Genomic DNA, 27,315 nt, shown 5'->3' on the forward strand with positions numbered 1-27,315 from the left:
CCGGAGCATAAGCCGGAGCGCGCGGCCGAGAGCGTGTGCACACGCCCCGCCCATCCAGAGCCACCACCCCGGGCTCCCCGGCCGCACGCAACTGGCCAAGCGGGGTGAGTGGAGCGATCCGGGCCTGGCGCTGCTGCTGCTGCTGCTGCTGCTGCTGCTGGCGGGGTCACGCGCGTGCTCAGGGCGACCGAGCCCCGGTGCGGGGGGCGGGGGGGGGGGAAGCAGGCGGGGCGGGGGGGGAGCTCGGGGCGGCCTCCTCAGGGATCAGGCCCGAGCTTAGGTGCGGCCTGGGCCCGTGAGCTGGTGGTTGCGGGACCGGGGACGCGCGCCGACGCGCTGCCAGATTCCGGGACCGGGACGGTGTGGGCTCCGTGAGCCCGACGCTGCCCACCAGGAGTCGGCTCGCGAAGGGCCCGGCACCAGGAGTGGCCCACGTGCTCGGCCGGTGGTCTCCAGGCTGAGGATGAGCGCGGAAAGTTGGAGGCTGGGCAGGGAGCATGAGGCCCGCCTTCGCCCCGGCGCGGCCGCCACGTGGGCAGTGCTCCCGGCGTCTGGTCGGGCCTAAGGCACAGACTTTCCATCTGGGAGGCCTGGGGTGGGGGCAGGAGAGCGGCGTCTCTCTGTCCCTTCCGGACTTTAAAATTACAGCCTCCGCTTCCTATTCATTCATTCGCCACCACGCATTTCTGGGTTGTCCAACAGGTTAATAAGAAAGACCAGGTTGGTTCATTGTGTTTTCAGGAAGTATGGTCCTGGGAGTCACAGGATCTTAATTACCCCACTAATTAGCTATGAATTCGGTGCCAGGCCTTCATGTCACTGGGCTTATGTGGAAGTGGAGGAGCCTGATTTACTCAGCTTTTCCCACCATCGCTTGGATGGTTTTTGCCGCTTTGGCCTCATCGTTTGTAACATCATGATCACTACAATACATTAATGAGGTGCAATCTATTCTTTTTTTCTAAAATAGAACTAAAAAGATAACTGCCAATCACAGCTGTAGGTCAACAGGAGAACCAGTTTTCCCTCTCTGAATTGATAAATATTTCTTTGGCCCTTAAATGTTTTAGGTAAGTTTAGGCAAACTTGGTATAGGGAATATATCATTTCTGTCAGGTAGCGGGGTGTGTGTGTGTAAGTAATTGAGCTGAGTTTATGTTCCTCTAAATTAGTGGATCTGAAATTTACCTAGAGAACATACCATTTTAACTCAGAATTAGGGGCCCCAGCTACCAGAAGTGCTAATTGCGGTCGGCTGGGGCCAAGACATTTGCATGTTCAAAAGCATTCCTGGTAACCCCTACACAAAACTTTGCAGATCATGAAGACATACCTCCAGCCCCTGATTCTTAAGAACCACTAATGGCTAAGGTGCCTGTGAGCTCTGACCCTGCTGTTGAATACTTAAGGGCCAGTCGTCATCAGAGGAATAATCCCCACTCTACAAAACAAACCATCTGTTTTCTCCAACTTTGTCTTTTGTGTAAGACTTTTGAGACTTTTCCCTAAAATTATATACAAGAAATTAAAAGGGGGAAAAATTCATTCAGCAAACATTTCTTGGTATCCTCCTGTGTGCCACTCTCTGTGCTAGGCTCTGGGAATGTGGATATAGCCATCCTTTACCTCAAGAAGCTATGTTACAACTTCTTGTCAGTGACTATTTCTATAGAAAAGATTAAGACACAAAAATATAAAAGCTGTTTATATTTGTTGGCTGTGGAATGGGTATCAATATTGGTTATTTTGTACAGTTTTAATCCTTCAAATGTATTTAGATTAGTTGGTGTTTTTTATCTAGAGGCAGTTAGTAAAATAGGAACCATGAATCTCTTCTTCTGACTTAATCATTTTACATTTTAATGCTTGTAATCAACTCAATTGGACAATTGCTTTTTTTTCACTTTTTCTAATTGAAATAAAATTGATGTAACGTTATGTTAATTTCATGTATATAACATAATGATTCAGTATTTGTATATATTACAAAATGGTAACAATTGCTTTTTAAAAGCTTGCTTTTTTTCCCCCCTGTAGCTTTATAAAAATATTTAATGTCTGGGTGGTCTGTGAGGTTTATAGGCAGACTTGCGTTGGCCTTTTCTAGACAAAGCATTCTCTTGTTAAATTACTGTATTTCTTAGATTCTAAGTCATGCTTTTTTACTTTTTACAGTTTCTGAAATGGTGATACATCTTACGATTTTTGTATGTTGTGTGTGGTATGGTATGTCATCTGTTCTCCCCTCTACCCCCCAAAAATTGTTAAAAAGAATCGTTGTCTTATAATATGGGTAGTGTGAGAATCAGAGAAATAGTGCATTTTCCCAGTAACTGCTAAGCTAGCTTCCAATTAACTGAGCCTCTTAATCATTTCAATATGAACATAGAGAAACAATAAATGATGTAACTTTTGGTGGCATAAGTCGTGAAATGTATATTCTAACGAAAGCATTTGTTAGGCAGTGTTGGGGTTTATTAGTGATTGTAGATGGGAAAAATGTTTTAAGCGATTTATTTTTGGCTTAAGTATTCTGCATAGTTTGTTTAACCACACTTCTTGGAGAATGTGCTTATACTGTATTCAGATATTGTGCTTAGAGATCACAAGCCTTTCACTTGCATTTTTCTGCTGCTCCCATCCCATAAATTTTAAACCAGTTTGAGGGATAAGAGATGTGTGGCTGAATATGAAGTTACTGTTTCATCATAGGGTATTTTTAATGATACAAGCCTTTGGAGCTAATCTAACTTTTTAAAAGTTAAGTGTGAACAGTGTCCGGGGTCCCCAAGACCATCCATATATTCAGTGGCTTGCTCAGACTCCCAGCTGATTGATTACAGCAAAAGGAGACCAAATGCTTCATTGCACCGGCAGCTACCCAGTTGCCAACCAGGGAGGGTCATTAGACATTCACTGCTCAGAATTTTCTTTTCTTTCTTTTTTTTTTTTTTTTAATTGAGGGCTGGTCACCTAGATACCCTCTGCCCGGCACTACCAAAATCCCAAACTCCCAGAAGGAAAGCTGATGTTCATACAAACCACATGGTTTGCACAAAGAGTTCAGGCACAGTGAGGCACTCTTATCATTTAATGGTGGTGGGAATGCTCCGAAAATTGAAGTTCCCAGAGGATAGCAGGTAACTCTTCTGCACGAGCAGTGCTTTACAAATCTGTTTTCATGTCTGGGTCCCAAGTACTAGCAATATTCTGTCTCACTGAAGCCGTGGTTCTTGAGCTGAGAAGTCAAAATGATCTGAAAGCTTAAAAAGAACAGGAAACATTTTCAGAAAAATTGTCTCATTGATTCCATACCTGAAAACACTAAAGTTTAGTTTTTTTCAAAACTTAAGCCCTTAGGCCTCCAATGTGTTTCCCTATCAAAAGCCCTTGATCAAAGCTATTTGTGGGTACAAAATTTAGACGCTAAAATGAGGGCACTAGGGAGTTTTATATTTTGATGTTTCTACTTCCTCATTTGTTCATTTTCCATTCAGGTTGCATTCTAAACATTCACTTATAAATTAGTTGTTGCAATGGGTAACAGGTTCCAGGGAGCTTACTTCCCAGGCACTAGTTCTACTTAGCAGTGTAGCTGGAACATAGTTTAAGTATAAGACAAAGGAGCAGAAAACAGTGTTCTTGCAATTCTGGTAGCCCAACAAAATAGAAACCCTAACATCTATAAATAAGTTACTGGTCTCTGGGAAAAGTTGGTTTTTATAAGTTCAGGTTTTTATCTTTTTTGGGGACGGAGACTCCTTTAAGAATCTGGTGAAAGCAATGTTACCTCCCTCACCCCCACCCCTGAAAAAATATTTTAAAATAGAAATTTGCAGTTCAGGGAATTAATATAATTTGCATTACCCTTCTTGAACCCCAGATGAGGGACACCTACATTATGAGGATGACAGTAGTTGTGGTTTGGGGGCAGTTCTGAGAGAGGCTTGGCAGGGTTGGTACCTCTTGCTATTCATGTGTGGTCTGTGGACCAGCAGCAGCAGTGTTACCTGGGAGCCTGTTAGAAATGCAGACTCTCAGCCCTACCGCAGACCTAGCCCAGGTGCGTACATTTCAGATGGAGGAGTGCTGTGTTAGAGGTTGGTGTTTTATTATGTCTTATATGAGTTTAAAAGTTACAGCTTTTTAAAGACTTGGTATGATAGAACTATCTTTAGCCTCCTCTTTTCAGCCTCTAACTAGTTTGGGTTTTTTTTAATAGGGGAGGGGTTTTTGATAAAGTGGCAATTTTCAGGAATAAGCTGAGAATTGGAAGTGAGGAGATGCAGGTGCTTGAAGAAGAGACTTGGGAGCAGGCAGCTCCTTGCTCCAGCCACCAGGTGACACCACTGGCCCAGGGCACACTGGTGGCTCTCCTGAACAGCAGTTGGGGGTGGTGCTGTGGTGGGGAGCACCTGTAGTAGGCAGCTGTTGGTAGCTCTTTAGTCAAGTTCGTGTAACTCAGAGTGCATCTAATTAGATTTGGGACCTGGTGCTGATGGAAGCGAAATGAAAGATTTTTGACTTGCTTTGTCAATGGCCGCTGGCTAAAGCTCTGACTACGAACTGCAAAGATAGTTGAGTCGTTTAATTTAGGATAATTTACACTTCCTAATAAACAAACAATGAATTCCACCACTTTGTGCTTGTGTATAAGGAAAACATGCTGTCCTTTTGCTGAATGTTTAATCTGGTGTTTGAGGCTGAGTCATATTTTGGAAGAAATGGTGTTGGCTTAAGGAGCAGTGGCCATGCAGTTAGTCGAGTGTGCACGATCTGCTAACACCAACACATGTTCTTTGTTCTTTTGGTAGGTTTGCATTTCCTCACTGCTTTGTCTTGAAGATAGAACCATGCCAAAGAAAGCAAAGCCTGCAGGGACCGGGAAGGAAGAGTGGCCTGTTCCCGGTAAACAGCTGAAGATGGAGGCAGCTGGGGGGCCCTCGACTTTAAACTTCAGCTGCCCCAGCGGTCTCTTTGAAAGTTTAATCTCGCCCATCAAGACAGAGACTTTTTTCAAGGAATTCTGGGAGCAGAAGCCCCTTATCATTCAGAGGGATGACCCTGCACTGGCCACGTATTACCAGTCCCTGTTCAAGCTATCAGATCTGAAGAGTCTGTGCAGCCGGGGTATGTACTATGGAAGAGACATAAATGTCTGCCGGTGTGTCAATGGGAAGAAGAAGGTTTTAAATAAAGATGGCAAAGTGCACTTTCTTCAGCTGAGAAAAGATTTTGATCATAAAAGGGCAACAATTCAGTTTCACCAACCTCAGAGATTTAAGGTAACAGGTTCTCCCCACTCAGAATCCTTGTACCGTTTCTCTGAAAATACGAATGTATTAAAGTGCTTTCCATTTGGTCACAGATCAGCTCATGGGTGAACCTGTGGGTTGATGATCATTTTCCTCCTGCCAGTCTGAGAAGAAGTGGCACCTGTTTGGACTTTAAATATATTCCAAATTGGGAGATTCTGTGTTACCTTTTGGCTGAATTGTTAAACAATGTCCAACATTCAGGGTGGACATGGTTGGGTGTCATCAAGCTGCGGAAACTAAATTATATTGTGTGTTTATAAAGTTCATGAAAGGAACATTACACCTCCAGGAGCGTGTTCTGTGGGCTGGTTTGTGTTTCGGTATGTGGTCGACATTTCTGTTTGCTTTGTCCTGTCATTATCAAGGTGGTCACTTTCTTGTTGAAGTTTACTCCGTTCATACTGCCTGCCTCTCCCTAAGTAGAAGCTTCAGTGCCATGACCGGGTCACATTCCAGATGATTGTTCAAGAAAGAGATTTCACCTTTATAAACGGCCGCCGACCTGTGTGGCCGTGAGGGCTTGGGTCCTGCAGCTCTCCTGGGGCTGCAGTCATACATGTGGGATAGCTTTGATGTGCAGTCCAGAATATTGGCTAACTTTTTATTTTTTCCACATCAGTGGAGAGTTAAGAAGTAGTTTGCCTCCTCTGTGCTTAGTTTTTGCATTTACAAAATGCAGACTCAGGATGAGCTAATCTGCTTTTGCAGAGGTTTGAGATCTTTACATGACAGATGGCCCCAAACAACCTGGTGGCCTGAGTCTTAGTTGTATCCCATTCAGAAATCCCTGCAGTGACCCACGGCTGAATCAAAGTGGCAGCGTGGGAGAAGAAGAGCAGTTCACGAGGTTCCATATTTAGGGGGTAGAGTCTGGCTGTGTTGGGGGCTCCGGGGACTTTGTGATCAGTTACCAACAATGTTTCTCATGACTGACCTCCAGAGTTGCCTTGTTGCATCTCATTGTGCCTCATCTGGTGAGTCATCTGGCGAAGGATTCCCTTGCTTGTCTGAAGGATCCTGAACCTATCTGTGCTCTATAAATAAAGTTTAACTAGATTTAGATTTTTCAGTACAAATCCTGATTTCAGATATTCCATCTCAGGCTGTCATATGAGATGGAAATGTCCATTGAATGCCAACGTGTTGGCCTAAGCACCCAGCAGGAATTTATAAATCGCTTGCCAGATCAAGACATAATACGAATTCAGAAAATAGAGACGCCAGGGCGCTTCTATCTGAGCCAGTCCCTGACTCTACCTAGCTGGAAGCAGCACTTTTTTTTTTTTTTTAAAGGGTTTTAGACACCTAAGAAAGATCAGTGAAGTTGATTACATGCAATTTGTTTACAGACCAATAGAAAGTTATTTGACACATGTATGGTGCCCTCTGGCTTTATTTCTGTACTTGCGAAGCATCATGGGCTTTGCTCATCTACTTAAGCTCTGTGCATTCTTCCTTCCCGATTCCAGGTGATTAAGAATGTATTTCCTTTGCCCCGTGGACTCAGCTCTTTAGGCATGTTTATAAAAGCAATAAGGATGAGCTTTCTCAGTCTAAACTCAGCCCCCAGGCTAGGCTAGGATGCACCCTGTTTTGTTTTGTTTTGTTTTTTGTCTTTATGTTGCCAGTAGTTGAGAGACCTATAAGCTGTTGGAGCTCAGCCTCTTACACTAGAAACTGGGTTCTAACTATTACAGGATGAGGAGGTTTGGTGTTGTGTGTGTTTGTTTAGGAATGGGCATATTAATACGTATCAGGATAGAACAAGTCTAGAGGCGGTGCAGCCCCTTGTTTATTGGGTCTCACAGTGTGCGCAGCTTATTGCAGTTAGTCTGGAGGTGAGTTAACCAGAGAGCCATCGTGGTTCCCCACCTGCTCTTTGTAATCCGTACATCAAACGTCTGGGTGAGTTTACCAAGTATTTATATGTGTTAACTTTGGAATCTTCCAGCAGACATTTGAAATAGTTAAGGCAGTCATTGTGGCCTCCATTTTACACATGAAAAAAGCGAGTTTACAGAGGTGACTTTTCCATACTTGCTAAATAAGGACTTCTGACTCCACATTTCAGGTATTTTCCTACTATGCTTTTAAAGATGTTAATTGAAAGGAAGGACTTTTGGCCTGTTTGCCTTTCTTTCGGCATACACAGGTCTCAGCTATGACATTCAGTTTTGCTTCTGTGTGTGGGCAGTGGAGAGAGGAGTTGTACCCAGCCAGGAGAGAGGCTTCCATCCTCCCTTTTTCATCGTTCTGGGGTCCTCCTTGGCATCTGCAGGCATAGTTGGGAGTCATGAGTTAAGGAGAAGACACACTTCAGGGGCCGTGGTTGTGCCTGCGTCACGGCGGTGAAGCAGGAACACTTGTGTGCTGCTTTGCAATTTAAATAGGATGGGAAATAAGTTGTGTTATGCTGTTCCCCACAGTCTTAGAGTGTGAGCCTTCCTCTGACAAAGAAGCTGAAGTCACGTAGCTTGTAATTAGAACTTGGACTGAGAGGGTCTGACTCCAGATCTCTTTGTATTAGGCCACACTGGGCAGATTCAAAAGCTAAAAGTCCAGGAGAGATGGGAAAATTGTTTAATTGATAGGGTTTTCAGTGCCCTTTAAGAAGAAAAGATACATACACTACATACACACACACACACACACACACACACACACACACACACACTCATCAAGTACAGACTCAGATGCTTGAGTTGGGATCCCTAAAGCCACCCATATTGTCCTGAGACAGCTCTCAGGCCATCAGAGAAGAGAGGAGCCCTGGTTTTCCAGTGGTTCTAGTCACCATATAAGCATAATTACAGAGCCAGGTCTTGCTGGCCCCTCCAGGTATAAATTAGACTCCTTGGGAGTTCTAACTCTTTGGAGCTGTTCAGATGCCATGAAATTACTCTTCCTGTGTTAAGTAGAATCCCTGAGATCTGTAGAGTAGCCCAGTGGTCTTTATAAAGATGTCTCCCAAAGTTTTCTTCATACTGACCCAATTCTTTTCCACTTGATATTTTTAATACTGTAGACCCCTTTTCAGCTCAGTGGTAGGATTCACTCCCAAGCTATGGTCAGTGGTTTATCCAGCAAATATTTTAAATATGTTTTAGTGTTTTCTATGTGCTGGTCACTGTACATTCATATGCCTGAAACTGGGCTCTTCAACGTCCTTTGACTTGTCTTTCTTTAACATAATTCCTTAGACGGTTGTAGAGTTACGGTTAAAGGTATGGAGTACAGCATAAGGAATAGAGGCAGTGGAATTGTAACAGCTGTATACGACGCCAGAGGGGCAATAGATTGGGGGAGGGGGTGTTACCACTTTGTGAGGGGTGAGATGTCTAGCTACTACATTGTTTCGTACACCTGAAACTAATAATAAAAAAATAAAAATAAATTTAAAAATAATAATAAGGTAGAGCCCAGCTGCCTGAATTCGAATCCTGGCTCCATCGTTTACTAGCTGTGTGTTCTCATACCTTCGTTTTCTCCTCTGTAAACTGGAGCTAATGATAGTCCCCACCATCTGAGACGTGGTTGTTGGTAGAGCGATATAATTAATACACGTAAAGCACTTAAACAGTGCCTGGCACTTAGAAAGTGCCGATGATATCATGTGGCCTAATTGCTGCCTCCCTTTTTCATATCTGCCTGGGAAAATCAGATTCCTTCTCTCTCGCAGGACTATATGGCTCCTCTCTAGCCCCCTTAGTCTGATTTACACCTTATAAGCTAATTAGAGACTGGAGAGAGGGAGTTTATCGCCACCTATTTCCTCCTCCTCTGTCTATGTCCTCTTCCTAGGTTATCATTTTGCTTCCATTGCTTTAAATATCAGTGTTGTGCAGGGAATTCCCAAATGTAAATCTCCCGCCCTGACTTCTTGCTAGAACTTCAGGCTTAGAAGCTTACTTAAAAACATCTCCACATGGGGGTGGGTCTCAGCAGCTCAAACTTAACATTTCTAATACAGAACTCATTTTTCCCCTATGAAAACTTGTTCTTTAACAAGTTTTTCCCATTTCAGGAAATGGAACTGGGAGATAACTAACTGCTCGAGGCAAAAACCCAGCAGTATGTTTTTTTACTCTTCCCATTCCTTTACCCCTTTGTATTTATCTAGTGCATCTGTGAGTCCTGTCAGGCCTACTTCAGGTGCATCTCAACCTTTCTACCTCCCTGCTCATTTCTCGCCTGGGCTGCTGACGTAGTTGCTTCCCGACTGATGTCTCTTGCTTTTCTACAGTCCATATTCCACACAACAGCCAGAGTGAGCTTCTAAAAATGTAAATTGGTTGCTGTCATTTTCCCGTTTAAAGTCCTGCGTGAGTCCAGATTGCCTGCCTAAGCCAATCTCATTTATGTGCTCACATCTTGTCTGTGGCATATGCACTAGAACAGAAGGTTCTTGAGGGCAACGGCGTTGGTACTGTCACTGCTTAATTCTCGGTGTTTGGGACATAATAGTTGTGCAGAGAGACTTGGGAAGCAAATAAGAAATGTTCCTCGTCTTACTACTCATATATTGTTCACCTCCCCCACCACTCTTTCTTCTTCTTTTTATCTCCCCCTAAAGGATGAGCTTTGGAAGATCCAGGAGAAGCTGGAATGCTACTTTGGCTCCCTGGTTGGCTCGAATGTGTACATGACGCCCGCCGGATCTCAGGGCCTGCCACCCCATTATGACGACGTTGAGGTATGTGAAGAAAGACGGCTCAACTCCGGGAAGGAGTTGCTGTGAAGCCGGGTTAGGATTGTTGTCAGGGTTCAACTCGGCTCTCGGGCCAGATCTCTGTCTACTCTTCCTGTGCAGTCTCTGGAGATCTTGACCTCACCTAGATGTTGGGCCAAAATCCATCCCACCAAACGAGTTTCCTGGCCCTTCTCCACGGGAAGAGGTTGTTTCCAACCTGATGAATACAAAGAGCCACACATTCCTACGAAACAAGTATTGGTTGAGTTTATCTGCAGAAAAGTGTGATTGGCTTTTTCTTTAATTTCACAGCGTATGGTCTTTAATAAGGTGAGATCACAAGTAATCCTTACATCTGCTTTCATTTGGTCCTTTTCCTGTAGCTGCCCAGAACATTTTTCTTTTTCCTTGTGAAAATCTTGGGGCAGCTTGAATGAAGGTCATGGTTTCACTTAAGCACTGGCACCTTGACAAGAGTTGATTTCACTGTCCTATGGCTGCCAAAAAAAGTTAACTCTTTAGCTTAGGTATTTCGTAGTTTTATTTTTGTAGGAACATAAGGTGTGAACGCAGGGTAATTAGTAAAAAGTCCTTTTTCCCCCCTTTGAGAGCAATTTGATATCAATACATTTTCCAAAAGTTCTTGGTTTAAAAAAAAAATTTTTTTTAACAGAGCTTTAAAATAGCTTTGGCTGAATGAAGAATAAAGAAACTTAAGCTTTCCTATCTGCCGTAGATTATATCGAGGATTTTAGACATTCAGTCATACCTGAAGCTTGGCTTATCTATCAGCGATGCTAGGCTTTCAGCTGTCTGATAGTGGATTTAAAGGAATGAGAGTGTGTGTGTAGTGGGATGTAAAGAGCTCAGTGAGGTTTCACGAAGAGGAAAAGAATGAATATGCTTCTAGTATCAAGGTTCATGATTACCTGTTTTTAAAAGTGAAAACCAGTAGAGGCAGCTTTTAAGTGTGGAATGAAATGTATCTTTGATGTTTTATTTCTATTTTTTATCTGCAACTTGTAATTCATCTAAGCCCTCATATTCTAGACGCTCTTTGCCTCGTGAGTTGTCAGGAAGCTCTCTGATGCCCTGATCCTGTGGCTCTCTGCAGGTTTTCATCCTGCAGCTGGAGGGGGAGAAACACTGGCGCCTCTACCACCCGACTGTGCCCCTGGCGCGGCAGTACAGCGTGGAGGCCGAGGACAGGATTGGGAGGCCGACACACGAGGTCACGCTGAAGGTACGGGACATCCACTGTGGGCACCTCTCCGGAGACCAGGTCAGGGTGAGGTTTAGTGTTCGTGTAATAGTCCCCAGGGGAAGGTATCTAAGAGTTTCAGGGCGGGGTGGCTGTCATTCCAGGCAGCCAGCACATACAACTTCCCAAGGAGACTTGGTGGCTTGTACTTGTAGAAGCAAGTGAGGAAACGCTCAGTTTGCTTTCCATATAACTTGTTTCCGCATATAATCCACATTCAACAGGAATGAATTGTGAAATCAGTGTCCTCTGACTACTCTCGAGTAAAAGTGGGAGGTGCTGTATCTAAGACACGCTCAGCCCTGCGCGGTGGGTTGCTTCGGCAGAGCACAGCCAGGGACCCCTTCGTGTTCTTGTTGGTATAATTGCAGTGTGACCCATTTTCCTCTTGCTTGTGCAGCTGACTCTTTCTGCACTCACTTCCCTTCCCCCTGCCTATCGTCACTAGAAGAATAGTAGTTATGAAAGCCCTTCAGTCCTTTAAGAAGCCAGGTAGCTTGATCCTGCGCTGGTTTCTTGCTGCTGAGAAAACGTCTTTGAGCAGTTAGCCTGGACGTTAGGGTTAGGGTTAGGGTTAGGGTTAGGGTTAGATCATAGCCAATCACCCTAGCAGGTGAGTTTGTTGAGACAAAAAATCTTAGAGGGAAAGAATAACTCCATCATTAAGCTTCATACTGTCTCCTACAACACATAAATTTCATTTCCTTCAGTGGCAGTCAGACAATGATTAACTCAAATCATTCCAAAGATTCTGCCTACCTGATACTGTTGCACATAGTTCTGTTTATTTCTTGTATCTTAAAGTTATAATTAGTGTCTAATTCTTACTCATTGCTTATGATCCTTTCTTCATTTTACGTACTTTGCCTGTCTACCAGTAACTGGGGGGGCAGCAACGTCCCTTTTTAGGATGGGTGCCTACATTGTAGGAGACTTAAATGTAAGAATAAAGCTACCCTGCATTTTTTATGCACTTGGTCAGCAGTCAGCAAACTGTGGCCCTTGGGTCAGAAGTAGGGCCTGGGGCCTGTTTTCACAGATTACGCTTGTTGGAACACAGCCCCACTCACTTCTGATGGACAGTCAAGGGCTGCTGTCACATTGCACTGCAGAGTGGGCCAGGCGCCATAGAGACCACGTGGCCCACAAACCACAAGTATTTATTATCTGGCCCTTTACAGAAAGTTTGGCAACCCAACTCCTGGGGAAGCATGTTTATTTAGGCTCTTGGTTGATTATCTTTAGGCTGAAGACTAAGCCATGCATGGTGGCTGAGGCCAGGGCTTAGTTACCAGACTGACAACTGGCTACTCGCCCTGCCCCAGAGGTTGGGCTCCATAGTGGTCTTCAGAGTGGGTGGTGTGGGACTTAGTGAAGATGGAGCACTGCCTATTAATCACAGCCGTCCTGATCACAGTTCATTCAGAAAAGCCCCGAGCCTCCTGCGAGAAGGACAGCAGCATGTACTGCAGGCTTTTTAACTTGTATGTACATGTGAGTTTTTAATCGGTGAAACTCTTCAAATGCCCAGTATATGAAATAGAAAAGCTGAGCTGCTCTGGGTGGGGGTGGGTACATGGCCTGCGATGAGCTGCCTGGAGCCCTTCTCATCCGTCTTCCTCCCTCCTCCAGTGGCAGCCGGGGTGGTATGTCTGCCAAATTCAGGATCTTGGGGGTGAACACCACCCCTGGGATGGAAGCACCGTTCTGTGGCTTGGGCATCTGACAAATCTGAGTTCGAATTCCTCTGCTGTCACTTAGGAGCTGTGTGTCCCTGGGCAAGTGATTTATCTAAGTCTCAGCTTCTTTATTAAAATGGAGATCATCATATTTACCTTGTAGGTTGTAAGGATTGAAAAATGTTACTCGGATGCCTCCTTTACAATGAAATCCCTTAGGAGAGAGAGCTCTATGCCAGTCCTTTGCAGTTTACCAAATTACTGCAAAACTCAGTGGCTTAAAACAACACAAATTTATTATCTTACAGTCCTGCAAGTCAGAAGTCCAAAAGGGGTCTCGCTTGGCTGAGATCAAGGTGTCAGGAGGAAGCGCTGGGGGAGAACCTGTTTCCTGGCCTTTTCCAGCCTCTAGAGGCCGCCCGCGTTCCTTGGCTCATGGCCCTTCCTCCATCTTCACAGCCAGGAACATGGAGCTTAGTCTTTCTCACACTGCTGTCTCTCTGGTTCTCTTTTGACACCCTCTTCCACTTTTAATGATCCTTATGATTACAGTGGGCCTACCTGGGTAATCAATCCAGAGTAATCTCCCTTTCCACAACCTCAGTTGTTTGCAACCTTAGTTCACCTTGTCTGTGTAACTTAAATATTCACAGGTGCCAGGGAGTAGGGCCTAGACATCTTAGGGGACCCTGCCACAGCGCGCCGTCTTCCTTTCCTGTCCTCCTCTCAGGAGCCCCTCCCTGTAGGTTCTCCTCCCCACCACTCCTCCAGAACCAGCCCCTCAGGGGTACCAGTGACTTCCATGTTGTCAAGGACAGTGGTCAGCTCTGAGTTTCCATCTCGGCCTGCCCGTCAGCGGCATGTGACAGTGGGTCACTTTGCTTTCCTCCCTGGGCTCCCGGGATGTGCCCTCTCTTGGCTCTCCTTCCACCTGTTGACTGGTCCTAGTCATGCTCCTTTGCTGTTTGTCCTCAGTCTTCCCGCCTCTGTAGGTTAGGGTGTCAGGGCTCATTTCCTGTACCTCTTTTCTCCATCCACAGCCACTCCCAAGGTTGTTAATACCCTCACACTGATGTATGTTAAGTGCTGTGTTATTTCTCCAGCCCATGTCTCTAAACTCGAGGCTCATATCTAGCTGCCTACTGAATGTCTCCACTGGAAAGGTAAAAAGCATCGCAAATTTAGTATTCCCCATGTCCCACCCTGTCCCCTGCTTCCTTCTCCCCGTAAATGTGTCAGCATTATTCTGTTTGTTCAGGAGAAAACCCTTGAGAATTTATACTAATATCTCCTATCTGATATCCCCTTTGCAGACTTTTCTGATGTAACAGCCATAACGACCCTTTTGTGATCCAGTGAACTCTTTGTGCAGACTTCCAGTGACTTTCTATTAAACTCAGAATAAAAGCCAAAGTCCTTCAAGCAGTCCAAAGGCCCTGTAATCTGGCCCCTTTGCTGCCTTCTCACCTCACCCCCCATCATTTCCACCTTCACTCACTACCTCTGAGCCACACTGGTCCACTGATGCTCCTCAAACACGCCAAGCATGCTGTAGCCTCAGGGCCTGTGCACTTGCTCTTTCCTCCCCCTGGACCCCTTTCCCCTCGGGCGGTCACATGGCTTGCTCACTCATTTCCTAACGTTTCTCTGAAATGTCCCTCTAGCAGAGAGCTTTCACTGACCATCCTGGATGAAATCGCACCTCTTACCCCAGGCACACTCCGCCCCCAACTTCCATCAGCATCCATCCCCTCCTTCCTCTGCTTATTGCACTGCGTTCACCACCACTTGACATTACTTACTTGATCTCTCTTGCCCCCACCACAGTGTCGTTGTATTTACAACCTCTTCTCTCTTCTCAAATGTTTGTCTTCTCTTCTGGAATGTACTGCGTAAGGGCAGGTCAGTGCTCTATCCCCAGTGCCTAACATGGGGCCTGGCATGGGGGCGGGTGGGGAAGCGTTAAGCAGATGTCTGCGGGAAGAAAGGAAGGAAGGTAGGTAGGTAGGTAGATAGATGTGAAGGCCTCATTCAGAGGGCTGGCACAGAGACACTTAGCAAACGAGAGCTATAATTATGAGTAAAGCATTTATTTACTTGAAGTACTAATTTTCCTGTCAGTTTGGTTCATGGCAAAGAAGCCGGCAAGATAACTCTTTGAATATATATAATTGTATACTATTTCTTGCTTTAAGGCAAATCTTAACATTAAGAAATAAGTGTCTTTAATCTGGTATTTCTTGAGCTCTCCCTCCAGGGCTCAAGCTCTTAACCAGTGAGCCAGACTGCTTCCTGTGGTTGCGGAGGAGAGCTAAGTGGCTCCCAGGGTCCCCTCTCTCCTCAGGCAGCTGCTATACAGGATGTCTCGTCTGGGCGGGATTAGGGAGGAGGTAGCTCAGGGCAGGACTGATTGGGGAGAAAAGGAGGACAGGGCAGAGGGGGAGCTCATCTGCCCCGAAAAGTTCCTGATGTTTACTTTTGTCTAGTTTTAGGTTCAAGGGAAGGGTTATATGGTTTTCTCATCCATTCGTCCAAACATTTCTTGAGCCTGTTATGTGCTTTGGTAGTTTAGGCTCTGGGAATACAAGGTGGATATAGACCCTGCCTGGAAGAAGTCACAAATGATCAGGGACTGGTGGGTAAAATAATACTTATAGTACAACCCCACACACATTATTGCCCCAAGAACTCTCGTATGGCGTCTCCTTTAGTTTTCAAAATAATCCTGAGATTTGGGGCTATTGCCTCCATTTTACAGATAAAGAAACTGAGGCTTCCGGAAGTTAAGTAATCTGCTGGGATTACTGGCAGCTAAATATCGGAGTCTGTATGTTACTCCCTGCACCACTGAAGGGTGGAGAGGGAGGGAACAGGCTTCCCAGCCCCGAAGGTCACCTCCCTGATCCCTGGGTCTGGGCAGGACAATGTCAGGTGTATCTGGTCTCAGTCTGTGTATAAAGAAAGTAACCTCAGGCACTGAAAGCCTCCCTGGGATTGGGGTTCACAGGGACAGGCTCACTGGCAGTGAAGCAAAACCAGCACTACCCCCCAGGAGCATACAGACCACCCCTCGAATCAGTCAGTAGAGGTTTCTAGACTGGAGAACTGAAACTCAAAGCCCATATTTTTCTCCGTAAAACACAGGGGCCTGAGAAGATACACTTATTAACCTCTTTCCCTTTTCTTTTTTTCCTTTAGCCTGGTGATTTGTTGTACTTTCCCAGAGGGACCATTCATCAAGCAGACACTCCTCCGGGGCTGGCCCACTCCACTCACGTGACCATCAGCACCTACCAGAACAAGTAAGCACTCTGCCTCCCAGCCTCGTTCCTAGGATGGCTCTGAGCTGTGGCCCACATACATTCAGGAGGGGCACGAGGGAGTCGGCCCCTCCCCTCCTGCTTACCAAGCCCAGGGGTATTTCAGGATCCTTTGCTGACTTCATATTTCTTTAGCGCCATCTTCGTGCCCTTGGCCCCTCTGGGCTTCCTCCCGGGAGTCTCATACACCTGACTATATAACACTGGGAGCTCCCCAAATACAGGCTCCCACAGTTTGGGAAGAAGGAGCCACAGCTGCAGGTGTGGCAGTATGTTAGTGATGCCAGGCTGGGCTTACAGTGTGTCTCTGTCTGCCGTCTGTGTCTTTCTCTTTAAAATATTTTGATTGTGGTAAAACACATATAGCATAGAATATGCCATTTTAACTTATTTTAGATGTAAAATTCAGTGACATTAATTATATTCACACTGTTATGCAACCATCACTGCTATCTGTTTCCAAAACGTTTTCATCACCTCAAACAAAAACTCTGTAACCACTGAAACCTCTGGGTCTCTTTTAAGGTTTCCACTTTTTACACTTAATGAAATTAAAGCAGCAAAGGCAGTCTGGGACAGTCAGACCTAAATGTGCAAGTACAGAAAACAGTTGGCGTGAAAACCATGTTAAATTTCTGCAAGTGCCTGGTCACGTGACAGGCCCTAGGCTGCAGTAGCACCTTGTGAATGATTTGCTAACAGCAGTGACCTTGCTAGTTCAAATCCCTCTCAAAACACCAGGCATTGATTTATTCAGCATGCAGGCTCTGGACCCTGTGCCAGTTGCTGGGAGTGCAGGCATTGTACTGAAGGGGCTTTGAGAGAACTTACACTGTGGAAGTGGTGGTAGGAGGGAGACAGTTACCAAACTGACAGATCCCATCCTAGGTTTGCAGAGGAGACTCTCAGAGCATAGAGGAATGCACTTACACTTAGCAAAGCTGGGTCATCAGGGAAGGCTTCAGGAATGACCCACATGCAAATGAGACTTAACCGGTGAGTAAGTAGAAGGCAGGTCAGAAGGTTGGAGGAGGAGAGGACATTCCAGGCCCAGGCCTGAGGAACAGGAATTCCCTACCTTCAAAGCCGTAACTCGCAAAACAAGTTAGTAAGCATACCTGTGCTTCCTCATCTGGCTTTTTGGTGTGAAATTAAGACACCAGAGGAACTAGCTGGAGCCTGGATAACGTTGGGGGTGTCTTTGCCCGTATGTACACCACTGAAACCTCTGGGTCTCTTTTGCACAGCGACAAGGGCATTTTTCATAAAGGAAGTCTTAACCTTCCTTTATGAAAAATGCCCTTGTCGCTGTGTTTAGGTTCCTTGCATAGTGAGGAATGGAAGGTCACCGAGGCCACCTCAAGAAGAGTGGGGGTAATTTAGGAGTGGTCTTGGCAGCCACGTAGCTGGCCCCTGAGTGTCCGTGTATTAATGGTGTCCCGCCATTGACGCTGCTCAGCTACTCCCTCTTTCCCGGGTTCTCATCTTTTTCATTTCTCTTATTGCCACCAACTGGTTTTGTAGTAATTGGTTTTCACTTCCTTGTTTTCCTTCCTCAGCTTGTCCACTCACAACATTGGCTCCTTATAAGCCGTCATCACTTCTATTTCCCTCTAGCTCACTGAACCCATTCGCTTTTGCTTCTGCTAATTGCCTGACTCGCTGTTTCCCAATCCCGAGAATGGAGATCTGGTAGCCTGCCCTTGGCTCCCACCCACCCCTTCTCCAGTCAGCTGGGGCTGGGGAAGAGCGGTCTGAGTTACTTAGTTGCCTGCCTGGGGCTGTGGATGGGCACCAGGACCAGCGTCTGGGCTGGACTGTGATCTGTGACCTGTGTCCGTGGTGCTGGAGCCAGAATGGGAGAAATTCACCTCGTGGACGTCACACTGGAGGTGTCCCTGTGCTTTGGTCCTGGGGCTCCTCGAGGCAATGGGGGAGGGTTTGGGGTCTCTGCGTAATACCTCTTAAGAGTGGCCTGCTGTAACATGTGGGGCCTGCTGTGTGGGAGAGCAGCAGGTCGATTTGATTGCTTTACCAAAGTGAACTCAGGAGGTGGTATTCCCACATTTTGGAAAGGCCCACGATCCATTCTAACTCTTAGAAGAGCACAGAGCTCTGTTTAACTGCAGTTAAATTCCTCCAGGAGCTATTGCCACATGGCTTCCACTTAGAGCCCTGCAATAGAAGAGCTTCTTTTGTGCTATTGAGGGGTCTGCATGTGTCCTCCAGGTTGAAGTTCAATCACAGCTGGGAGGTTGGGTGGAACGTTGAGTCGCAGAGCAGTGAGGCCATCGGGTTGTAGTGACGTCTTGGGGGAAGTGCTGGCACGTGGCTTTTGCCTGCCTTTGCCACATCCCCAGGAGGAAGCATAAAAGTATTAGTGTTGCTTACTGAGTGAGAAGGAAAAAGCACACTGTGAATTTCCATTTTGCACATAGCCAGCAATTTGAAATCTGTTGGTGACACAGGAAAATTTTAAACAACTAAGAGCTGCCTAAAGAGAGCAACCCCGGACAGTGTGTTTCTCTCGTTGGCACACATTTGGGAATGAGCCGATTCTAACCATCCCCAAGAAAGCAAACGTAACTGAACATGGACGCATATCCCTGCTTGTTATTTTGGGCCACTGGCTTCTGCCTACCCCAGTAAAACCATTGCTGGAGTTTCGTAAGTTCCAGAGTCAGTTGTTTTGAAATTGATGTTGATGGATATTTTACTGAGGAAGTGTGTCCGTCTTCTGTAAGGGACAAAGGAAAATGTAACGTGTAACTGTGCATATCAGCCAGTCCAGGTCCCTGGCTGTTACCCTCAATGTATTGCTTTTGGATTTTTTGCACATGAATTTTTTTTGGGGGGGTTCTATAATGATTCAAATTTCCTACAAAGCTCTCCTTATTGATATTTGTGTTGAAAACATCAAAAAAATTGGTCCCATGAATTTCCTACTTCATGACAGTATATGATTAGTTCTCTGGTATCTTTAAGAGAAATCATGAATAAAACCTAGCTTCCCACCTTTAACTTTCCACGTACGTGTCTGGGAATGGGGAGGGAGAGAAGCAGTGTGATTGCTGAAACTCTTACGTTTTTATACTGAGTAATGTCAAACTAATTGAACTCAAAATGCCTGGGCAGGGGAGTTGGACTGCAATGGAAGCTTCCATTTGTAGCATTTGGCTTTACTCGTCATGAATGTTTTCTGTATATTTTGTGTGCACTTACTGTTTCTTTCCTTGGTGCGTGTTCCAGTTCATGGGGAGATTTCCTTTTGGACACCATTTCTGGGCTTGTGATGGACACCGCAAAAGAGGACATGGAGTTCCGAGCCGGCATCCCCCGGCAGCTGCTCCTGGTGAGGAGTTAAGGCGGGTGGGAAAGCAGTGGGACCCGCGGCCTGTGCCAGCTGAAGCATGGCCTGTCCTAGGGACCCCGGGGTCCTTCTCTGCTCTTGTGCTCACCTGCTGAGCTGTGTGGTTTGCAGAACAGATGGGGTGCTGCACGTTATGTGTTACCCGGAGAACTGAGGCACAGTGACATTAGCAGGCACTGCAGGAATATTAGCTGAATTCATGGTTGAATACATAGTATGGCTAAGAGAACCGGAGATCCACACTCAAGAGAGTCCTCGTTAGCAGAGGCCCACCGGAGACCCTGGCCTTCATGCACTCCCTTGCTTTCTTGTCCATCCTGGTTTACATTGGAAACAGCAGCACTGTTTGGCTAGATTGAGGAGATGCGTGAATTAATGCTGAGTTGGGCAACTACTTTCCCGTCCAAAGCAGTCACCTTAGGACAGTGACCTGCTTTCCAAAAGGCAAGAGCCAAGACTGGACATTTCCAGGGAATCCCTTTCCAGGCAAAATCCTGAAAACTGACTTTTTTTGCAAACAGTGGGCAGCTTAAGATGAACAGTGGTTACAAGGAAATAATGGGTGTTTGTAAGCCCCCGGCACCAGTACTCGGGAGACTGGGAGCTAGGCAGGGAGTTCTGCTGGGGTCTGGGCCAGGGCTCACCTCTGTTTCTAGCAGGTGGAAACCGCAGCTGTTGCGACAAGAAGATTAAGTGGCTTTCTGAGGAAGCTCGCAGACCGGCTGGAAGGCACCAATGTGCTGCTTTCATCAGACATGAAGAAGGACTTTGTTATGAACAGACTCCCACCTTACTACGAGGGAGACGGAGCAGAGCTTTCAACACCAGGTGGAGTGGCTGTTTTCTTCTAGGTGGTTGTGGGCTAACGTGGGATATTTGGAGTCTTTCCTGGGTGGGCACCTCTTTGAGTGGACGGAATGTTGAGGAATTTTCGAGGTTAACATGGAGCTAGATCTGTCCCTAATGTTACGGTTGGACAGCACGTGCTGCACACAGCCAGTAGCGTCCTGCATCTCACAGGTCATCTGCAACGACCGTGCATGCCAGCATGACGGGGAGTGAGAACCGTGATTTGGGGTGAGAAATATGTGTATGTACAGGTGCGCCGGTATTCATCATCTTCAGGGAGTTTTTGAACATTGACACAATCTCATTGGAATGAATTCATATGGGTAAAATGTCATCAGCAGGTGAAATACAAGGGAGCCCAAGGTTGTCACCGACTTTCCCCTAGTCCTAGGGGACTGTTTTGGGACAGATTTAGGCTGCAAATGACATAGCGCACTTCTGGGTGGAGGGTGATTTCACTGTCCTGTAGCAACACCGCACTCCTGTAGTTGAACAAAGTCGGGTTTATTGACTTGTTGCAACACAAGACTGCATGGCAGTGGCAACGGGGGGGGGGGGGGGGGAACACACGTCTCAGTACAGTGCTACCTCGGTTTGGGAACGTAATCCGTTACGGAAGACCGTTCAAGTTCTGAAACGTTTGAAAACAGCCGACAGCTAGGCCTCAGGATCTTGCACTCAGTGGAAGCCGGGTGACATGTTCGACTTCCGAGGAGTGTTCGAAAACCAAAGCATTTACTTCCGGGTTTACGGCGTTTGTAAACCGAAGTGTTCGTCAACGGAGACGTTTGAAAACTGAGGTACTACTGTAAAATGATTTATAGGATCTGGGTTTGAGTCAAGTGATTTCAGGAGGGTCGAGGAAGTAGGGCTTTGCTCTGGGTTGGATGCTGTCAGGAAGGAGGAGGGATTCTCTGACTGGCTCTCTGGTGCACCTTATATAGTAGCAGCAGGAGGCATGAAATGAGGCGGAAGTTACAACTGGTCAAGTGGCAGCGGTCACTCAGATTAGCCAGGGTAGGGGCTGTGTGGCCACTTCTGCAGTTTGGATGGTCTTCTATCCCCTGACTTCTGACGTATTTATGGAGTGCTCTTGTTTTTGTCTCCATCTGTCAGAATGGCCTTGTTTATACTGGTGTTCTATACAATTGTCTGATGTGCCATAGAACCCGAGACACAGCTACGAGTGCTCGGCCAGCTTTCAGGCCGCTTTTCTCTTTCTCAGTCGGGTTGAGTGAGAGTATTATTTTTACTAACTTTTATAAAAGCCTTATTTATTGCCAGTTGAGAACCACTAAAATAAAGGTCCCTTCTAACATTGATTCTATTTATATTTTTATTACCTTTTGGGGGGGGGGAAGTTTAGGATTTGTTTCTGATTGCGTTTACTCAAAATAGCAGATGTTCTACCAGCTCATATTTTAATCTTTAACAGGCCAGTTTTCTGAGTATCAGTGAATGGCCCATAATATTCATCTAAATTTTCCTTGTTTTAGCCGATCTACTCAATAAAGCTATGATTCCCCAACCAGATGACCATGGAAAGCTAGTCTGTCTGTAGTGGCTGCTTTTTCACTCAGTTAAATTCAATTTGGATTTTTTGTTTTCCTGTGAACTTTACTAGGTGGTGTTTATAGGACACTATGCTTGACCCCCATAGACTGGATAATTTTCCATGGTCACACAACTCGTAATTGGTGGGGTGGTGCAATTTGAACTTAGGTATTCTACACATACAGAGTCTATGTGTAGAGCAAGAAGTAACAGAGGATAGAAACCGGAGGCAGGAGTGTCCTGTGCAGGACAGGGGGCCCTGTCTGTATTGTGACAGCAGCTGGGCTTTGGAGGTATTGTTTAATGTACTTGTCAATCCCTGTCGTTACCTAGCTGAGTGTCTGTCTTCACGATGAAAATAGGCTCCATCCATGAGGATGTAAACCATACTTTACCATTAATCACTATAAATGTGAGGGTAGGCAATTACCTGGGTTGGAGGAGGCACCCCACGTTTGGATTCACTGCAAATTGTTAGTCAATGTGGTTCTGAAATAGCTGCACCTGCAAACCGTTTGGCACCTGCTGGTTTCCGCTTCTGAAAGCTGGCTTTCTCTGTGGGTTTTCTAGGCGGACAGGTGCCAAGGTTGGACAGCGTAGTGAGGCTGCAGTTTAAAGACCACGTCATCTTCACGGTGGGGCCGGATCAGAGTCGCTCTGTGAGTATCCAGAGGGGAAGAGGCTTCCTGTCTCTGCTGGGCATTTCTGTCTCAGGTTATCAGACTAACAGATGGCCCCTGCCCTCCTGCTTTGGGAACCCACCTGTCCTCACAGCTTAATGCCATCGCTTTAGAGCAGGTAATGCCCAGACCTCACTGTTCCTGCCTGCTAGGCCTTTGAGGGCTTGCCCTTGTCCCCCACAGAACCCTCGGCATTCCTCTCGTGGAGTGATTCGTGTCTGGTCTTGGCATCTGTCCTGATTTGGGCCATTATTGCTCAGAGAACAGCGGCCCCGTTTGTGCACCCCCCATCTCAGTCCCTCTCCCATCCCATCCATTGTGCAGCTTTCTTTACATACGGTTTTGTTGATGTTTCTTCTTTAAAAAATCTCTATCCTGTAGAAAGATAACCTACATTCCATAACCTTGCCACCTAGCCCAGTGGTTCCCCAGACTGGCTGATCGTAGAATCAGCTGGAAAACTTTGAGAATAGAAATTTCTGGGCTTCATCTGGTTTGGGTTGGAGCCTCTGCATGCATTAGTAAAGCTCCCTTCACAGTTTTAAGGACCTTGGGAACTGTTGCATGCCCTGTGGATCTACCCTGTTCCTCCTAATCAGCTTCTGTGGACAGGGGACCCCATGAAGGACTGCGGCAGACGAGAGTCAGGACCACTAGATGTCTCCAGAACAAGCCTGTTCCAGCCATCAGGGCCAGACCTGGCGAGGACTGCTTTCTAATATGCACAAAACCACAAAAGTACACATCTTCACTTAAAAAAAAAATCCTAGTTACTCTGATAAGCAGTCAGTTTTGGGACACTCTGTTATCAGACGAAGCTGTTTGACCCTTATTAAGAGGTGACAAGGAATGACTAAAGGTTCTGGAAGAGACTAGCTGCACTGTGTAGGATGGAGAGGGAAGCAGAGACCATCTGGGAGGCTATTGTAATTGGAATGAAAATTTTTATAGATCACATAGCTGGTATTTCTCAAGAGGTGATCTTCACTCCATGGTGGTCATAAACTGTCACTTGATGTATACCTGGGAATGTCAAGTTTTGATGCAAAAAAGTGCAGGTGTGATTAAATGAATAAACTTCAGTGTTTTGTTGATAAGTTGATATACAAATGGTTGCTTTTTAATTAAATCAAGTTTCTGAAGATATACCAGGTGTATAGTTTTATCTTAAAAAATGACTGAGTGCCTGTTATTTGTTACATATCAATAGTAATCTGTGAGAACTATATACTAAAATATATAACTTTTTTGCCAAAAGGATTCTTGATTGAATACATTAAATTTAAGCGCCAAGGCTTTTTTTTTTTACCTATATGATTGGAAAACCCTCCTAGTAGGGAAGCCCCTGGATACTGTTGTTGATGACTTAATGCTTTTTTTCTTTCAAGGATGAAACTCAAGACAAGATGGTTTACGTCTATCATTCTTTAAAGAATAGGAGAGCGCTACACATGATGGGAAATGAGGAAATAGAGGTTTGTTGACGTGACGTGTGATGTGGTGGTGGTTGGGAAGAACCTGTTCCCTTTGGTTTATGGGTAATGTGCTTTTTGTGACTGCAAGTGGGCTTAACGTTGCATACAACTGACAGCCCTTGCACGGGGGTGCTGACGTCAGCCAGGTCTGTGATACACCTAGACCAGTTTTCAAAGATACCAGCCGGAACTGTAGGAAACGTGTAATGTAAAACGTTTACATTAGGATGCCTTGCATGAAGTCTAGGTTTTCAGAGTTACCTAATTCTAGTTTTTGTAAATAGGCTATCTGAAACAAGTTTCCTACTTGTGAAGGGTATCAGAAAGAATGTATTGAGAATTGTGGAAGTTTATATGAAAATGCCACTAAAAGACATTTTTTTATCTGACTAGCTTTTCCTTTTTCAGTGTCATGGACTTCGCTTTCCTTTATCTCATGTGGATGCACTGAAGCAGATTTGGAACAGTTCAGCTATTTCTGTCAAGGACCTGAAACTTACCACAGACGAGGAAAAGGAAAGCCTGGTATTATCCCTGTGGACAGAATGTTTAATCCAGGTAGTCTAGCGCCTTTACAGAATCAAGTGTCTACTCTTTTATATCTATACACACACATAGGAAAAGCAAAGATTTACGTGCGAGGGAGCCGCTATTGCTCTGAGTCAGGAGTGGCTTGGAGGAGTGGTTATACACAACTTTCCTTACAGGTGTGAGTCATACCTGTTAGAGGTGGGCAGTTGGCTGTATGTGCTAACAGAGAGGCACATGGGAGAAGGGCAAATTAATGTGTCCCAGGAAGTGACAAAACCGTACTTCTGACAAGTTTATTTAATCCAGTGTGGTAGAAAAGGCACAACTACAATAAATGTATCATTTAAATTTAGATGTCGTTACCTGGCTTTGTCTTTGGAAGAAACTTCTTTAAAGAGCCTCATTGGCTCTAGAAAAATTTTAAACAATTAACATGAAAAAAAGTTAACGTGTTTCTTTTTTTTAACAATGGAAATACACATACTTTTGTGTATACATAAGCCCTCCCTTTAAAGTTACTCCTGTAAGTTTCATTAAATAATACTGCCACACTAATGAGAAACACTCATAAGGGAGTTTTACAGATGCTGCTTGAGAGATGACAAAAGAGCCTGAGATTGAAGGAAAAAGAAAACCCAATAATATTAACATGGGAAGACCATGTCTATATAAAAAATACTCAAAATAGTGGGTCTTTGAGCTTAAACAAGTCACTGTTATTTTACATTCTAAAGTGCATATAGATTGATATTTTTAAAAATACCACTGGACAACTTAATCTTTCTATATAAAAATAGGATACACATTTTTCTGCTTTCTGGCAAAAGCTGATTAAAAAAAAACAGTTGTCTCAACATAAGCATAAAACCAGTTCAGGAGGGAAGAATGCTTGTGAATTGTATAGTTAAAGGTGGTAATAATGATTATGTGAAACTAAGTCCCAGATGACATCCTACCTGATTTTGCTCAAAAGAAAGCTATTTAAAATGGGAGTGAAAGTGATTTTTCTGTCATTTCACAGAGAAATCAATGCCACCTTTACTAACATGGTATAGTCAAGACTCAACTACTACTTGGTTTTAATTTGAACATTTGAAATTTCCTTTTACTTCAGGCAAAGAAAAATTTGACTATCTTATAGGTAGGTGACACAGTCTTTATAAACACTTTTTGAGGGCAGATCAGGCAAAAACATTGAGGGTGAAGTCTCAGCACCAGGATAGGTAAACATGGTTAGAGTGCTGTTACCCAGAAGGGAGTCTCTGTTAATACTTAGAGTGCAAGGATTTGTGCTTTTTTTAGTTTGAAGGACTGAGCAAAGAATGGCTACAGGAAATACTCTAGTACTTGAGTCTTTTCCTAATAAAGCTGGTCCCTCCCTGGGATCAGCTATAAGTATAAATACTTACGGTGCTTCAGTTATAAAAGCCTCCACAGAAAACCTTTGTGTAGCTAATATAGCAGCTTAAGAGGAAGGTTTATTAAATATGTCTTGAAACATTGCTTAAAAATTACTCATCTTTTTGCGGAAGTATGACTTGACCTATAGGAATTTAGTTCCCTGTGCCTTGCACTCATACATGCGTCTACTAGGCTATTAATAACTAAAGCAGGATGACAGCACCACCAGTGTCCTATACGATGGCTATCCGGAATAGGATTTGTGTTTGGTGGGTAGGAGAGAAAACAGACTTCAGTCAACTTGCTCACCAAAAGTGAAGATCAAGCAGGAGTAGAACCTTTCCCAGAAGTCACGACATAGTCTTGATAGGGAATATTCAACAGCCGGCGAGAACGTTCTGAGCTTTTCCCAAGGTTAAGAGTAACAGTCTCATCTTGGGAAGAAGTTCATTGTCAGTGATCCGGGACGTGAGGTTCCTCTTCCCTTTGCTCTTCCTAGGGCTGCTATGCTGCAGGTTCTCTCACAATATCTCAATGTCCCATTTCTGGGTTTCTTCTCCCTTTATGGGCTGATTTACAATGACATGAGTCTTGTCATAATAATTTCCTCCTAAAATACAAAGAAATTCCAAAAGAAAAAATTAATTTGTTTGCACAGGTGCATGACCATTTCCACAAGCTGTTGGTCAGCCCACTGGGAAGATTAATATGTCATTTACAAAGTGGTCTGAAATGGGACACTGAGTTTAAACAGGCTTAGCTATTATTCACCTCAAATCAGACCTTATTATGACTTAAAATGGAAAAACGAAGAAGTGTAACAGATGATTGCATACGCAGTGTGCCCTAACAGAGTCTGAAGAACAAGTGCTGAGAGCTCTGGCTGACTGTCAGGTTCTGTGTGTTGTTTCTACACCAACGGTAGCTCGGACTAACCCAATCAGAGCAACATCCCTGAGGAGTACTGGCCCTGACCTTGCTGCATTCAAAAACAAGGTGAAATACCTACAGTAAGTTTTACCTGTAGGCTTTTAAGGACTACAGCAATTCATAGCCAAAAGTCAGAGATGTTTCTTTCTAAGAAACATGCTATTTTATGGTTTGATGTTCGAATTTAAAATTGTTCTCCAAGATCATGGAGCAAATAAAAATTTTACAGCTGTACTAATGAACAAAAACCTTACAAC

General features: G+C 44.9%; 2 protein-coding genes across 11 annotated transcripts in view; one reads left to right on the forward strand and one right to left on the reverse strand.

Annotated features, from left to right (window-relative positions):
- RIOX2 (ribosomal oxygenase 2) lies at positions 1–25,079 on the forward strand. 9 transcript variants are annotated; one of them, XM_074333133.2, is made up of 11 exons: positions 80–104; positions 2,176–2,226; positions 4,815–5,285; positions 9,892–10,011; positions 11,123–11,251; positions 16,147–16,250; positions 19,518–19,620; positions 20,295–20,466; positions 22,612–22,700; positions 24,110–24,196; positions 24,605–25,079. In XM_074333133.2, exons 2-11 carry the CDS (start codon positions 2,224–2,226, stop codon positions 24,761–24,763), a joined length of 1,437 nt encoding a protein of 478 aa, XP_074189234.2. In that variant the 5' UTR covers positions 80–104; positions 2,176–2,223; the 3' UTR covers positions 24,764–25,079. The 9 variants fall into 9 exon arrangements, with proteins under 9 accessions (XP_074189210.2, XP_074189234.2, XP_074189225.2 ...); XM_088794104.1 differs by lacking the exon at positions 80–104 and adding an exon at positions 245–720 and having other exon boundaries at positions 2,176–3,140; XM_074333106.2 differs by lacking the exon at positions 80–104 and adding an exon at positions 245–720.
- CRYBG3 (crystallin beta-gamma domain containing 3) overlaps positions 25,007–27,315 on the reverse strand; it is a 108,042-nt gene continuing 105,733 nt past the window's right edge. For both annotated transcript variants that reach the window (XM_019757207.3, XM_074333088.2), the window contains one exon: positions 25,007–26,738. In XM_019757207.3, the coding sequence (XP_019612766.3) occupies positions 26,650–26,738 (89 nt within the window). In that variant the 3' untranslated portion in view covers positions 25,007–26,649. The remainder of the gene's footprint in view (positions 26,739–27,315) is intronic.

This window comes from Rhinolophus sinicus, chromosome 17 (assembly GCF_057876585.1).
Source record: "Rhinolophus sinicus isolate RSI-liver-muscle chromosome 17, RSI-T2T, whole genome shotgun sequence".
NCBI classification, from domain to species: domain Eukaryota; kingdom Metazoa; phylum Chordata; class Mammalia; order Chiroptera; family Rhinolophidae; genus Rhinolophus; species Rhinolophus sinicus.

Coding starts and splice junctions, on each gene's coding strand:
- RIOX2 (XM_074333133.2), top strand. Junction 11,252..16,146: donor CACACGAGGTCACGCTGAAG/GTACGGGACATC, acceptor TTTTTCCTTTAG/CCTGGTGATTTGTTGTACTT. Junction 24,197..24,604: donor TGGGAAATGAGGAAATAGAG/GTTTGTTGACGT, acceptor TTCCTTTTTCAG/TGTCATGGACTTCGCTTTCC.